Source organism: Fundulus heteroclitus, chromosome 5, assembly GCF_011125445.2.
Source record: "Fundulus heteroclitus isolate FHET01 chromosome 5, MU-UCD_Fhet_4.1, whole genome shotgun sequence".
NCBI classification, from domain to species: Eukaryota; Metazoa; Chordata; class Actinopteri; order Cyprinodontiformes; family Fundulidae; genus Fundulus; species Fundulus heteroclitus.
Window position 1 is genome coordinate 32707362 of NC_046365.1, and position 16162 is coordinate 32723523.

Consider the following 16162-nt stretch of genomic DNA (forward strand, 5'->3'; position numbering starts at 1 on the left):
AAACATAAATCTTAAAAATGTGGCATACATCAATGTTCCCCCCCCCATTGTGGCAATACTTTTACAGAACTATCCTTCACTGTGGCTATACGTTTTTTTTGGGGTCAAGAGAGCAAAACCTTTTTGCCATTGTTATTACAAGAATAGCTTAATTTTAGCCAGATTGGACAATGAGCATCTGGCAACAGCAATTGTCACCGATTCTTAATTGGATTTAAATCTGGTAGTGCCCTGTATTTAGCTCCATCCATCTTCTCATTAACTGACTATGATGTGGGGCTGTTCTTGCTGAAGAACATCCCCACAGCATGATGCTGCCACTAAGTTTCAAACCTGTGATCCTCATGTAACCAAACCCCTGTGATGGCTGCTTTCGTACTATGTTTTACTTTCTCCTTATACAATGACCTTTTAGTAATTGCATGTACTACATGGAGTTCAATGATCGAGCATCCCTTGCAGCAAACACATGACTTATTGAAAGAAAAGGAACAGATAATTTATGCACATTTCACTTTTTCTGAAATAGCCGCGGAAAGGAAAGCGAACATGGCTTATTTTCATAAAGACTGTGTTCACTCGAGATTTTAAACTTTCTAACTTATTCCTTGCAGTTAATTATTTAGATTTCCGCTGACCTTTTGAAGCTGAGAATAACTGCTGATGAAGCCAAGCGAAATAGGCAGCAGGGCATCACTCCCTGCTAATTGATTTGGCTCGTGCACTCGTTAACTTTTCACTGTGATCAGCACTGTGACAGGAAGTAATCACCCATCAATTTTTGAGATGAGCAATTCTCAGAGATGCCTATAAACCTGAATGGTTGATGATTCTGCCACAGGAAGAGTGGCAGAATCTCGCCTGAGATCCGAGCGCTGCCTCTCCGGCTGGAAGCAGAGCCGTCTGTGGGAGAGCATTCCAGGTCACCCACTCTCCGTGGGCGACAGAGCAAGAGCAGGTGGAGAGTCGTAGGGAGACAAAGCACAACAAAAAATGAAAAAGAGAGAGCAGCTGTAAATAATGCCTGTAACTTGGTAAATGCCAGATCTCCCAGCGTTCTGCTCCACATAGAGCGCCTCAAATAAATTTCAGTTTATTTTGATTCCATTTATTGATGGAGTGATTCATTTCCTGAGACTATATAAAGACATGTGCTGTAGCTATGGTGGTGCCTCATCTGAGACCAAAGTGAGGAGTGTTCGCTGTGTAAAAGACAAATCAGTCCTGTAGGCTCGCCTCTTCTCTGAGCTCTTGTTGCAGTCATTAGGCTGAACGCAGCCCACCTACTTTCTTTACCAACCAGCTCCCTGCCAGCTGCAGTTTTAGAAGTGAATCATGCTGTTGTGTGTTTGCATTGTGTTCGTCTGACAATCAAATTCCTGATGATTGTCAGATAACCTTTAGTTTCCCCTGGCATGAAGCTCCCTGGTGTGGTTTTAGCTGGAGCGAAGTGCTTTGATCAATAATTGTGTTAAAAAAAAGAATCAATGTTATCAAGATGCACATTTTCAGATACTGAAAGATTTAGGCAAAATGTGTGACATTAAGACTTGATTTCAACTGGCTCTAGAACAGTTGAGGTAGTTAAAAGGGTTTGCCCCGTGGAAAAGGGGCCACAGAGTGGGCGATTTATCCTGAGAGGTTGAACTTCTGCTTCTTGCGGGACTGTCAGGGTTGACACGCTTCTTCAATTTCACCTGGTGGTAGATGGGGAACATATGTGGAGTGGCAGACTCCATGGTGGACTGTCGAGTTTTAAAGAAATAGAGGAGAAAGTGTGCTCCAACTATCCAGGAATCAAATTTCTCAGCCTGACTGGGACGATAGACTCTGGGACGGTGGTGTCCACAGAGCAGCCTGGGGTCCATTAGCTGAGGGTGGTATAAGGCGGTTCTGAGGTGTTCGATCCCTTTTTCCTTCACAAAGGCGGCAAAGTCAGACGAGATGAACTGGGACCCATTATCTGTTGTGATGGCATCAGCCGCACCCCAGAAGGCAAACAGGAAGGAGAGGAATGTGATAACCAATAGGAGTTCATGAGTGACGGGCCCGACTGGAAGCACCTCCAGCCATTTAGAACGGAGGTCAGAAGCCGCCAGGAGGAAGCGATGGTGCTCGAAAACGCCATAGAGTTGCCTAGGATGTCCACCTGGCTGTGGGTCCAGCAGTCGATGGCCATGGCAGGGAATACAAAGGTGGTGGTGGGCCAGTCTTACAACTGGTGAGGGAAGCTGTACAGTCTTTCACCATTCCCTTCACATCTCTGTGAATGCCTGGCCACCAGACCATGCCGCTGCAGCACCGTTTAGTGTCGTTGTTTTATGACACCCACATGAACATTATTCCAGCAGGAGAGGTTGCCCTTGACAAGGTGGAAGGGTGCGAGATCCTCTAGAACTCGGGAGGGCCACCCCTCTCCAATGAAGGCAAAGAGTTAGGTGAATACAGGGTCCTGTGCAGACGATGCTTGGAGCTCTTGCAGGGACACGGCTGCCTGGAGCGGTGTGTGCAGCACGAGAGCCAGTTCTCGGCTCGGAAGGGTCTTGGACGGCGTCAGGCTCAGATTTTGGAGTAGCTCCGGAGAGTAGGTCAGCGACAGCGCGGATCACTGTGTTGAATGTAGCACAAGTCACAAATGGGGGGGGGGGGGGGGGGGGGTCTGCAGGTTAAAGTGGACGAGCTAAAGTAGGGAGGTAAGATATGGTTTAACCCGGCAGTCTACGATCCCGCATGCAGGGGTCCCCAACCAGAGAGCGTCCTGTTTGAGGAAGACATGCAGCGTCTTCCTCAAACAGGGGGTTTCAGAATAGTTGGGGAAGAAGAGGATATAGAAAGCAGCCATTTCCAGGAACAATAATTGCTGCGCTAGGAAGAGGGCTCAGGTAGGTGCAGGAGGGCGTCACCATTTGAATGCATCAGGCTCAGGGCATCTCTGGTCAGGGGTCAATGATAGATGCTGCAAAAATGGCTTCTCGCTGTTAAAAGGTGAGGTTGTCGTGAGCGAGAATGTCCAGTGCCATGGAAAGCTGACCTTGCGCAGGGCGGACGTTGCACCATGCATTTCCTAAGCACATTCCTTTGGATGTGTTCTCGGCATGTCCTACTTCACTAGACCACGGAGTATGTTTCCATTCCGATTTCACTCTTGGACTTGTAAATACTGCACTCAGATCAAGATGGATGGAATTAAAAGTGCATGCAAACAATTGGAAATGGATCTTTTATGTCATAAAACTTTGTAGCTATAGTCAAACAAAAAGTTTCAAAGCTACAATAAGAGTTACAGTATTTTACATTGTAGGTTTCAGTTTCCTATTGACAGGGTGTCTTTAAAGTAAATTCCACATTAGGCGAGCACTGGCCAGGCTTGCCGCAGGGATTAATCAATGGGGATGGACCACGGCTCTGTGAATGTGTGGCTGCGGTCAGGCAGTCAGTGCAGGCAGTTGTTTATAAATGGATACGGGTTGTCCACCAGCACCATCAGAAAACCATAAACTATGTGTTTCTGGATTGTGCCTCTGACCTAACTAAAGTGGTGATATTGAAAACCTCAGTTCTCATGGATACAAAAAAAAAGAAGAGATTACATAATCAGATGCATCTCTTTTTTTGTAATCCTTGTATAATCAATGCTCTGTCCTCTGTAGTTTATCTGTTTATTTGTTAACTTTTTTCTTATCAGCTGGTTTCTTTTGCTTGCTCGCTGGTTGCGTAGCTGGAGATGTTTTAATTAGACTCCTTCTCCTGTCGTCTAATTCATTCCTGGAACAGTAGCGCGCCGGGCTTTTGACTATTAGCCAAACAACAATTGTGAAATGAGCTTTCCACTTTAATAATTATACGGCGTAATAACAAAATAGTTAGCACGCTGTTGACACGCTACACAACGATAATGACTCTCTCGTGTTTTTCAAATATTCTATAATCACGCTCCACTATGAGCTTTTAGCAAAGGAGGCTTGTCGAATTTAATTAGACAACGGAAATGAAGAGGTAAAGGCAGCTTGTAGGCATGTCGGGATGCTGGGAGGCCCATCCGAACCTGAGCTGAGAGTCTACATTTTTGTCCAGCAGCCTGACGCATCTATAGGTTAACTTCCCCTCTGACTGCTGGTGACCCATGAAAGATGCATGAGGCCACCAGTTATAAATCCATTACAATGAGACACATGTTCCGATGGTCCTCCACCCACCCATCCACCTAACCCACCATAACTTGTTAAGTCCATGCAATGCAGACAGATCAGAGGGGAATGGCTAGAAGTGCTGTGCTTCTGTGCACCAGACGATCGCATGTTAAATGAGTGGGAGAAAGACAGAGCAACGTCAGCATCCCGAGAAAGCTCACGTCCCAGAAATGACTCTGGGTGAGTCTGCAGGCATGCAAATCCTTGAACATGATTAAAGAAAAGCACAGCCTCCAGAAGCTTATTTATGAAGACACGGCACATGTATGATTTTATTTCCCTGGCAACAGCTTTGGATTTAAATATAGAAAAAGGCAACTTCAGCCAGACTCTACAGGGACGAAGTTTCGGTGAAGAAAAGCTTGAATGAGAGCCACTGCTAATACTTTAAAGTTGCCTCCACCCCCCTTCCCCCTCCCTCTCCCTCAAGGGGGTGTCCTTTCTGTGGCCTGTCCCAACTGGATGTTTTCTTTTATATTTTAGAACCTTGGGATTTTTTTTTTTTTTTTTTGCCTCAGAAGAAAAATAAACCATTATCTACTCAGTGTGGTCTTTCTCCCTTTCTTTTATGCCCACATTATGCAATCATGCATCTCTTTCATTCCAAGCCCTGGAGGCTGTGGATCTGGAGGAGGATGGAGGACCTCAACAGGTGGAGATTTTTATTCTAGGGATAGAAGGAGGAGGAGGCGGAGAAGGAATAAGAGGGCAGTGAACTGCTCCTTAATAACGCGCCCTTTGATCTGCTTTATGCAGCCGTGTTTCTTGCCTCTGAGGGTAATTCAGCTTATGACAGTCAGTCCCGGTCGGCCAACATGACCCCCTTGCAGTGGGCTGTCTTCACCATCTGTCCGCAATGGGGCCACAAGGCAACTTTCAGAGGGGAGATGCAGAGGGAGAGAGGGAGAGATTGAAGGACAGTGTTGTCAGTGCTCCCTGAGGTCCCCCCCAGTGCTGCAGTTTTCATCTGCTAATTATGTTTAATTGAGACTGTGTAATTCACAAGCGTCGCCTCTGCTCCCCCTTATCTCTCCCGTAGAGCCCTAGAAAACTTTGTGACGCAACATCAATAAACGTTTCCGCGGAGCAATTGGGCAACAGGACGGCGCGGGGTTTTAATTGTGACGCTTTGCGCGCGCGGGGGAAAGCCAGATCAGGTTACGGCAGCTATTAAAGCAGATATTGATTTTATTTATTTAGTTATTTAATCTGTGCGTCGGTGACGGTCGTGGAGCAGAGGCGCGGATGAGCGGCGCTCGCGGAGACGGGCGTCACAGGAGAGCACGAGCGCACACTCACAGCAACGTAGCTGACATTAGGGACGCCAGGTACGCGTGCACGCACGCGCCCTTTGGCTCGGGCAAGCTGGCGCAAGTGGTGCTGTGCACGTGCGTCAAACTGGCCCGCGTGTCTTCATTCCCCCGTGGAATGAGCGGAAGGCGCTGGAAGACACCGCAGCGATGGAGAGAGAGAGAAAGATAGAGGGAGAGAGAGAGAGAGAATCCCATGAGAGGAGAACAAGGAGCAGCTCATCACTTTAATGCACAGCCGTGGCGTTTCTTTAAGACAGAGAAATATACATGAACGCACATGTTACATTGGCGCTGCAGAGCGAGGTGGAGGGCGGGGGTAGTTAGGCACCGGAGGGTTCCATGGCGCTCTGAATGTGTTGAATTTTGAAGGATTGACTCCACCAATGGTCCAAGCCTTTTTTTTCACTAACCTCTCCTCACACCTCAGGTTTTCCATCTTACCCGTCCCGTTTTCTTTACCGCAGTTTTATGTTCCGCTCAACTTTCCACCGTTATGATCGGCGCTCTGTGAACAGTCCGCTCAATTAGCAATTGCCTTTTGGAGTTTAACTTCTTTGAGCAGGCGACCCCATAATTTTCTGCATCCTTTTTCAATCACTTTTAATATTTTTCCCCAAGACACAGACTTTTTTTCACTTTCACTAAGCAATACTAATCAAAATTAACAGATACTAACGCTTTAAATATATCTCTGTGAGGCTAATCTATACTACTAGGTGCATTTTCCTTTCAATTGATGGCACAGATGAACTTTCCAGCCAGATTGTAATTTAGTTGTTTTAATGGCGCCCATCTGCCCCTCACAAAACTCTCTAGAGGCGCCCCTGTCACTGTTAGCTCAACATATATCTTTTCTCATTCACAACGGGAAGACCAAGTCTGCGCCCTCGCCGCTACCCACCCCTACCCTCTTATATGTTTAATTAACTAGGCTGATGTGTAAGTACCTCCAGCCAGCGAAGCGTGGGCGGGCTGCGGGGGTAAAGAGGCTGCCGGAGAATATTTCCCTCATTTCTCTCTCCGCCGGGGCGCCGAGAATCTCCTCTGCCGCGCAAGCGAAGACACAACGCAACATCTAAAATAAGTCGACCCGTTTTAAACTTGTTCCAAATTGTTCGGCGCGCAAAGCTCCGAGGGGAAAGCGGGGAGAAAGAGAGGGAGCCGCGGAGGGGAGAGTGAGAGAAAACAAGGGAGCGAGTGTGCGTGGATTCTTTTTTTTTTTCTCTTCTCCCTCTCTCTGTGTGTTTTGATGTTATTTGTGACGGAATCCCCCCTTCAGTCTCTAAGAATCCGGAGAGCGGCGCAAGAAGGAGGAGGAGGAAGAAGAGGAGGAGGACAGGAGAGGAGAGGAGGAGGAGGAGGAGGCGCGCGGACCTGTCCACGAGCCCTCTCACTGCGGAACGCGCGGGGCTGCCGCTGGAGAGCCCAAAAAACCAAACGCCGCTCCGGAGTCTGACTGACAGCCGTGCGTCAAACGGCTTCGGTTAAATGGACCGCTTCTGACGCCTCAGCCGGGGAGGAAAGGCTTTCACTACCTCTTCACAGGAGGCGGGGGGGTGAGAAAGGTGGCGGTGGCGGCGGAGGTGGAGGTGGAGGGGGGGTGGCAGGTCTCCAGAACCAGACAGGTGGATTTATCAGTTTTATGGTGCCCTTCTGGACGGAGAAGAAATGGATGGATTAATCTGACGGAGGGGGACGTTTGTTATTCCCACCCCAATGGAGTAACAGGCTGCAATGTCATCTCCACCTGGCCGCCTGGAGAGATGTGTCACGGGAATGGGGTGAGACAAATTCAGTTTTCTTTTGATTTTATTATTATTATTACCCTTAACAGTTATTAACTCATCTCCGTGGGTATGTTTGGCTGCTGCTTTGCCCCAGCGGTTGCAGCTCAGCCCAAATCCTCTCGCGTTTCCCCCCGCAAAGTGGAGCACAGCGGCAGGTTCGCTCCGTCGTTCGTCCGAGTCCTCGACACACAACCTGCTGCATGCCCTACATAGAAGAGAGAGGAGCGTGAGGGGAATATTCACTGAGGAGCCACAGGCTGTTTTTCCACTCTCAATTTTGACACACACACACACACACACACACACACACACACACACACACACACACACACACACACACACACACCATTTTTCTCTCTCGCTCTCTCTCTCTCTCCCCGTGTGTGTTTCTTTAGAATAGAACAATTGTGCCCTCCTAATTTGTCGCACATCGTCCTACCTTTGAATTTCAACTTGCGTTTTTCGTCACGCTAGAGATCCAGCCAGTACGACCCCCCCTCCCCCCCCCCCCCCCCCTCCAAAAAAGAAAAAGAGGAGCGCGCGCGCACACATCCCCAATAAAAATATAGGCACATGTGCGCAGAAGCGCACCAGTATGCGCACACGGTGTGAGCTTTTTAGGCTGCAAACCAAACATCTTGAGTCATGAGGAATGTGAAGCAATGACTCGGTACAATCGGCTGCGCTTCCTTAGATAACTTTTTACCAACTGCATGGAAACTTAATCTGACCATATTGAAATTACTAGGATCGAACTGGACTGTAGCTGTATGCTGATTACAACTATATATATATATATATATATATATATATATATATATATATATATAATACAAATTGGACCTGTTTCCCTAATAAAATTCCTTGTGATGACATTTGTTGTGAACTGGCGCTGTATAAATATAATTGCAATGAATCGAGTTGGACAGTTTGCATTGTGATTAAAATATCTACATTTTATTGTATTTTATTGGATGCAGTGGCTTATACAGCCGTCTCTATGTGTTTGCCTTGTAGACTGCATGGAGAGAACAAATTGTTGTGAAATGAGCGTATATCTAAAAAGTGATTTGAATCTAACCATTAAAAAAAAAAACAACAACAGGATGCCTGTTTTGCCTTCTTGAAAAACTCAAAATCAACAAGTCTTCCCAAAGCCGCGGCTTTCATAAATATTTGCTCTCCTCCCGTTTCTCCCAGATCAACTTTGAACACCGTTCTTCTGGTTTCACTGATGCTCTGAGAAGGAACCAAAATGCCTGCAAACACAATGGTCTCTGCGGCCGCCTGCGTGGGCCCTCGCCCCACGGGAGTACCACCCAGCAGCAACATGCCACGCACGGACTCCGAAGAAGAAGGCGCAAAACGTCCACGACCCCGAGCCCGCAGCAGCAGCCACGCTTCTTTATGACACCCAAGGTAAAGAAACAACTGCTGAGAACAACTCGCCAGGCCGTCGCTAAGGGGCGCTGTTGCACCACATTACGCCCCCCCACCTCTCCCTCCCTCCCTCCCTCAACCAGCCTTGTGCCGCTGCTGATGAGAAAGCCGTGTAATGAATTCATATCTCAAATTACAGTTTTCAGGCTTTTGAATGCAGTCACGTTGTGGAAACACATTTTCTTGCGTTTTCCTCCCGCTTTTACGTGCCAGGTCCGACACACGAAGCTTTCTGAAGGCTTTACACTGCGCACACGCTCGCACGCACGCACGCACGCACATTCATGCGCACAGATGTTGCACGGGAAAAGGATCCATAAAGCCATTTGAATCTGTCAAGACAGTATATACAGGCTGGCCCTAAACCCCATAAATCTCTATCAGATTTATCCCTGTCTGCAAATAAATGGTGCCTATCATCAGTGCTGCGTCCGTGTGGATACATCTATGCATTTATCTTAATCATTTAGGGTAAATTGCCATTCATGCCACCATGGCAAAGAGAGCCGAGGGGAGACCGACGGTGTGCTTGGCAGTAGCCTATTTTCTTGAATAGTGCGGATGACACAAAAGGAGATCAACTCTGCAGGGCAATGGAGTGGGGAGTAGTGAACGTCAAGAGCAGTTGCTGTCTTCATTAATATAAATATCTTGTGCAAAGCTGCAGTGAATTTCTGGCTGTGATGTCATTGCACCTCCAAAACCTCAACTGTGTTTTCATGAAGCAGGCCTACTTTTTTACCCAACCCCCCCCCCCCCCCTTTTTTCACTTTGCGCTTGTTGTTATCACTCCACAGAGCATTTCTGTGCTCTTGTATTTTTTTTTTTCTTCTTTCATCTCTCAACTGTCTCTGCTATTAACCAGTCGCTAAAACACAGCTTAACAGGATGAGAGCAGAACTAAAAATCCTCAGTGATGTCATGCATACCATATACTGAGAGGCCTTTCTTTTTTTTCTTTCGTGGCTTCCCCGTGACGTAGTCTTGAAGCGATGTGTCGAGAAGGATCCTACTGAGCTGCTCACTGAAGCAGGGGTGTTGTTGGTAGAGCAGGTAGATTCCCCCCGAAGCCAGAGAGGTTTGTCACTGTTGTCATTTGTGAACCCGGATTTCTCAGGTTTTTTTAGTTTATTTTTACAATAGATTTGCTTCTGTTATCTGGTGACGCACCTCTTTAACAAGACAACCGTATTCAGATCTTTCTTATTGCTCATACCAGGACGACATCAAGTGCAATTCGGTCTAAAATTGCAAAACAAATTTCATCTGATCCAAACTCGTTTATTGCAAACGCGTGTTTAAAGGGCAGACGCATATAGACATGGAGAGAGAGGGTTATTGCCGACAACAGGCAGTAACAGGCAAGCATTTGTGCCCCTCTCGTTTTTTTTTTTTTGTGTGTTTTGGATTTTTAATTCTGTGCAGGAACATTTATAGAGTCTGAGTCCAGAATTAGCCTAAAATCTACATATGCCTGCGATGTAGGTTCAAGGAGCAGTCATGCAGAAGTGCTCTTTTCATGAAAAATACATGAGGGAGTTTTTAACTCTTTCAAACAATTAACTTTAGTCGGGAGATGCAGAAGCATTGAGGCTCACTGTGATTTTACGGTGGCAACAAAAGCATTCAAACCCATAGAACTTTTCTTTTTACATTTAGTTGAATTAGGACGGCAAATCTCAGTGCATTTTATCTAATAGAAGAAGAGTGGTGAACGTAAATAAAACATGTTTTTATATATATATATATATATATATATATATATATATATATATATATATTGTTTGTTTGTTTGTTTGTTTGTTTAGCTGTTTACAGATAAAAACCTAAAAGAGTGGGATTTACATTTTGGACTTATGTTTGATCTTTGACCAGGCCTTTCCAGCACATGATTATGCCTTGACTTAACCCGCCCCATTGTAGCTCTGACTGTATGTTTTGGGTTAATATCCTTCTGGGAGGGGAACCTAGTGTTTTGCTGCCTCCAACTGGTTTTCTTCCAGGATTTCCCTGTATTTAGATTAACTTATCTTTGCATCAACTCAGACCAGCTTCCCTGTCTTAGCTGGTGAAATGCATCCCCACTGCATGATGCTGGATTACTGTGCAGTGTTTTACCACACACATGGTATGTAGGGAACCTTCTTCTGCATGGCTAGAAACAAAGTCCAAACAAGACAACTTGTACGTTTGTTCTTCCCTGTCATCCATGAAAGCCAAAATACTGGTGTTTTAGATAGGCGGCCATGTGGCGGTAAGGTTATTGTTTTGGACGATGGATTGAACAGCGCCCGGTAAAATTGATCAAAGCTTGAGTTATCGTTTAATAACATAACATAACTTTAAACTTCTTGGTAACTTGTACCCCTGATCTGTTTGCTGTTTTTCTACTGTTTTTTATGAAGCTGTTTGTTTTCTGATGCTGTAGCAAACCTTACGCCTTCACGTTGGACTGGACGATAATTCAATAACGATATATATCGATCAATAGACGTATATCCATGACAGAAACAGAGTCAGTAAAAGTTCAATAGAATAAAAGTTTTCCTTCCTTTTGCATTCTAGCCATGTAGTTGATATTACAGTCATTACATCCTCCCAACCAATCAAATGCAGACCCAGGAATGCTTAGTAACCAAGTACCACCCTCTTTAAAGAGTTCAGAGAGAGAGCGTTTTTTTTTCTTTTTTTTAAACTTGCAGTTTTGGTAAAAAGTTGGTTGAATAAAGGCTTGAGTGTGAATTCAGTGTTTGTGTGTCCTGTATCTAAAAATAGGTCGCTAAGCAACAACATAAAATGACCAGGGCTGCACTTAAATTATATATGTTTTGAATTTGTTGTTAATTATTGATATTGATTAATATGATTTCTATTTTATCAATATGCTTTTTTTCCTATATCGTCCAGCCCTACCTTCACGTAACAGTTGAGTTTATATTCATGTTAAATTAGACACAAGTGACCTCTATTTACCACCTAGTTGAATTCTGAAGGCAGCTGGTGTGCGTTGTATTTAGTTAAGAAGGGATATCAGAGTAAAGGAGGCTGATAACGAATATACAACACACTTCTCCTTTTATGAGTACAATTAAAAAGTATGTTGTGCACTTTCAATTAAATTTTTATTTGTAACATATTTGAAATCCTTGGATCCTTTATGTTACAATTAGATACTACTTTTATTGATGTATCAAATGACATCCTAATGAAAAAACATCAAGGTTTGTTATTATATGTGATGAAATGTAGAAAAGTCCCAGGGGTATTAATACTTTTTCAAGGCACGTTTGTAGCTAAAAGCATTTGATCCAAGTAGAGTATGAAGACAAAATAGAAAAATCTTGAAATATAATATTCTGGAAAAAAAAACTCAAACTTAAAAAAAACTGTATGGGTGTAAATTCATAAGTCCAGGAGAGAAATATAAGGGCCGCTGGATGCGAAAGAAACAAGTCTGCTGACTCTCTTCTCGTTTATTCTGTAGCACCAAACTCCAACTACAGCTGCTTCGTAACCGTTAGCGTCTCCAAAACCAGGAAACGTCTGAATCTATGAAAATTACTGTGACTTTCAACTGAGACGAACCCAACATGGAAAGAATCTCAATGTGCAGATACTTTCCCAAAGCGTCATTTATGCCAAGAGTCTTTCCACCTTCTTCAAAAAAACAACAGCAGTTGTTTTTGTCACAGTAATTAATCCCATTTTTATTTTGTTCTTTATATAGAAGAGGTAAAAGTTCTAACGTTGAAACCATTAATCTTCAAATTTCTTAACCAGCCTTTACGTCTCATTGTTAATTTCGTTAAAACCAACTAAACTACCTTCCCTTTGCCTTGTTGCTTCACATGGTCTGGTTGCGATCACAACCAGCCTGTAAGATTTGGTCTGGTGTCGCGCTCAGCTGCCCATTTTTCCCCTTCACCTCTGGATGAATATAAAGGCTGATGTCGTGCCCTCGCTGCAGCTTTCTTTGTACTTACAACAGCAGGTCAAACGCCACTCGAGAAGATGAAAATGAGGGTTTGCATTTTCCTTTCCCCTGCAATTACCCGTAAAAAGCACTGAGTGACATATTATAATGAGTCGTTTGACCCCCGCTAATCTTCTGTATAGCGATGTGTGATGTTGCAGTTTGAGACAGAAGTTAATAACCCAAAAGCCTCTTATAAACGTGCGCTACTTAATCATTTAATCAAAACACAGTTGGTGGTCTCGTTTAATGACTTAGTGAGCCATAGTGATATTAAGTGGAGCTTGACTTGAACCGTTTTTTTTTTTTTAACTGATCATTTTATAATGAAGATGACCATTGAGGATTTGTTAGATGAGGCGTCAGTATAATTTCAAGCCTTGAGACATTATTAGTGCTTGATATATTTAGTAAATTGAAAAATCTTTACAGAACAGAGTTGGACTTCAGTTATTGAACAGGGAGAAAATGTGTTGCTGAGAAGCTCAAATGCATTGACTGTTTCCATGAATGTCATATGAATTTTGGGCCTTTAATGATACATCTGAACTTTTCTATTTTAAGGGGAACTGACTAGGCAAGAAGCATTTTCAGTGAAATTCAAAAACAGTAACTGGATGCAAAAGCTTGTCACCAACCAGCACAAGACTGGGGAAGCATGGGGAGCGTTGCGTCATGCTGCTCGAAGGAGGGGCACAGCGCGAACGTAGCGTGCATCGAGCTAACAACAGCTAGCGCATTAGCCTATTTACACCGGGTGGTTTTCTCCCAGATGGGAGAAACACACACAAAAACAAAGTTGTTGGAATGGAGAAACGCGTCTTTTGGGCTGGAAAGATCCAGCACTCTGAGATATTTAACTTTCAGGGGATTGCATGTGTATATTTGATCCTGCATTATAATTCTGACAAAATGGAGATGAAAGAAAACCAAATATAAATGCAACCAATACTGGCTTTCTAAAATGTCTTAAAGTTGATTCTTACATGATCATTACAGCCTGAAAAACAAAGACTCAAATGCATATTTAAACACGCATAATTAACATGACATTAATGCCTTTTGTGATTTTGGTGTTGTCAAACCTTTCTGGCACTTCATCTATGAACATAAACTACAACTATAAGCCTAAATTATCATGTTTTCTATCCTAACAGTTTGAAATAATCATCATGGGTAACAGTCAGTAACTGTTACCCATTCAGTAAACTGTTACTGTTTTGACCTGCATTTCTGTTTATGATTAAATTATTATATCCAGCACACACCTGCATCGTTGAATTTGTGATGGTTTTAAAGTGTTTCCATCTGCTTTAGATTTAGTTCGAGCACACACCTTTACAACCTTAATGGGGAAAGAATTAAAAAAGAAAAGATTTATGTTAGATTGGAGTAATGTTAAGAATACTGCTGGAGAACCCGATAATCAGCCGGACACAGAGCTTCGCTTTTAAAAGGTTTATTGCAGAATGTGAATAATGGCAGATGAGGCAGGCAGGCAGTAATGGGCAGAAGACCAGAGGATGCAGGTGGGGTGAACTGCAAAAAACAAATTGACCAAGGGTTGCAGACAGTGGCAGACCAGGGTCAATGATGAAGGCAGGAGCTGACCAGAAGAGATGGTGCGGACCGAAGAAACACCAGAACGGGCAGAGCGAGCGGCTGAAACTCCTGTGGAACAAGGCAGACTTTGAGCAGCATGCTGATACCGGAAACGCACATCAGGGAAGTAGAGTCCAGTTGGCAGAGTACACAAGAACTGGTAGAGACACGGCGGCAGTGCACAGGAGGGAAGACGAGACGTTCTGGCAGAGCGTGACCGACTGAGGCAGTTATAAGTATGCAGGTGAACAGGGGAGCAGAGTTGACTGGAATTAGTGGCAGCAGGTGGAGCTACTCTGAGCTGATTGACTGGAGACTGAGGAGTGGACTGGGCTGATTGGATGGGGACAGATGACTGTTGGCTGAGGGGAGTGAAAACTAAGTAGTCCAGAAAAGTCCAAAACAAATGAACAAAAAACTAAATCATGACAGGTAAATCTATAAAAATCGAGTTTTTATAACCCTGATGATAATACTCCCTGGTCAGGTTAGGATTTAAATTTGAGAATAAAACTATGCCAGTAGTCAGTCTGAAAACTTGAGTTTTTAATGAGCCAAAGGATTCTGATGCCCAAAATCAGGATCATTTTCATCCTACTGGTCTGGTGATTTTACGGTGCATTTAGATACATGACAAGCGTAACGGGCCTGTAACCAAGAAACTGCCATCTTTGCATCTTGAGTATGAATTTGCATTTCATGTTTCTATTTTCAAAGACATATTTGTCAAAATGGGACCATCCCAATGGTGCCGGTGCAGACGTTGGCACCAACTGCAGGGTTTAAATTGCTTGCCCTGGAATTCTTGAATTTTTTATGAATGTATTTAAATTAATGCCATCTTATTATACTAAATCTATTATTTAAAAGATTTTGGGATGATATTTAAGATGTAATAGTTTATACGTTCTCCATCTTGCCCACATAACTCTTGGACTTGAAAGATTGCTGCCATTGGTAACATTGTTTAGTTTTATGAAGAGCAGTAATATAGGTTAAAGGCAAATATATCACTTTTATTGAGCCGTATTGACAAAAAGTCAGGCCTGAAATAACATCTGAAGGTCTCAGTGGTGTAATATTGACCTAGATGCAACAGATGTAGTTACACAATTTAAAAAGAAGGATATTAGATTGAATATGTAAATATTTCAAGAGGTAAAACAGCATAACGCTTATTGCTTGTCAACACTGGCCTGAATATTGTATTGATTTGGGGCTTTTAAAGATCCATTTAAACAGTCCTATTCCCAGGGTGGGATGATTTTGCAACAAACAACTTCAATGAATTTCAAAAACATGGACTGGATGCAGATGTTAATCCACACAGGCTCGATAATAATAATCATCCTTATTGTCATTGCAACATAAATTCCAATGAAATGTGTGGTCTGAATCCAACCCATCCCTTAGGGTTGCCACTTTGCAGCATACAGGTAGCATACGGGGGGCTAAGGGTCTTGCTCAAGGATGCAGAGTGGCAGCCTGTGGGAGCTGAACCAGGGATCTTGCAGCCTCTCCAGAATGCAAGGACATTGCTCTCCAACCACAAGGCTACTAATACGCCGCCACTACCCTCTTAAATATATGTATATATACGCCCCCACCACTGTCAATGAGTCTTTTATTAGCCTTTAACCAGCTTTTAGCATAGTTCTTTGACTGAATTACTAGCAACTCCTTAATTTCCTGACTCAAATTTGTATTTTGAGTATAGTCAATAACTGTTCAAAAGGGTTGCGTTTCAAACTTTGAAAAGGTCATTCACAAAGTTTATTATTAGCCTGCTTTATTTATTCCAAACTGGTTTTGATTTCTGTTTGGGATCATTGTTCTGTTGAAATATCCACTTGCATG

General features: G+C 43.8%; 1 protein-coding gene across 2 annotated transcripts in view; it reads left to right on the top strand.

Annotated features, from left to right (window-relative positions):
- Positions 1 to 6441: 6441 nt before the first annotated feature.
- grin2ab (glutamate receptor, ionotropic, N-methyl D-aspartate 2A, b) overlaps positions 6442 to 16162 on the top strand; it is a 191291-nt gene continuing 181570 nt past the window's right edge. For both annotated transcript variants that reach the window (XM_021308564.2, XM_012882477.3), the window contains exons 1-2: positions 6442 to 7284; positions 8491 to 8709. In XM_021308564.2, the coding sequence (XP_021164239.2) occupies positions 7267 to 7284; positions 8491 to 8709 (237 nt within the window). In that variant the 5' untranslated portion in view covers positions 6442 to 7266. The remainder of the gene's footprint in view (positions 7285 to 8490; positions 8710 to 16162) is intronic.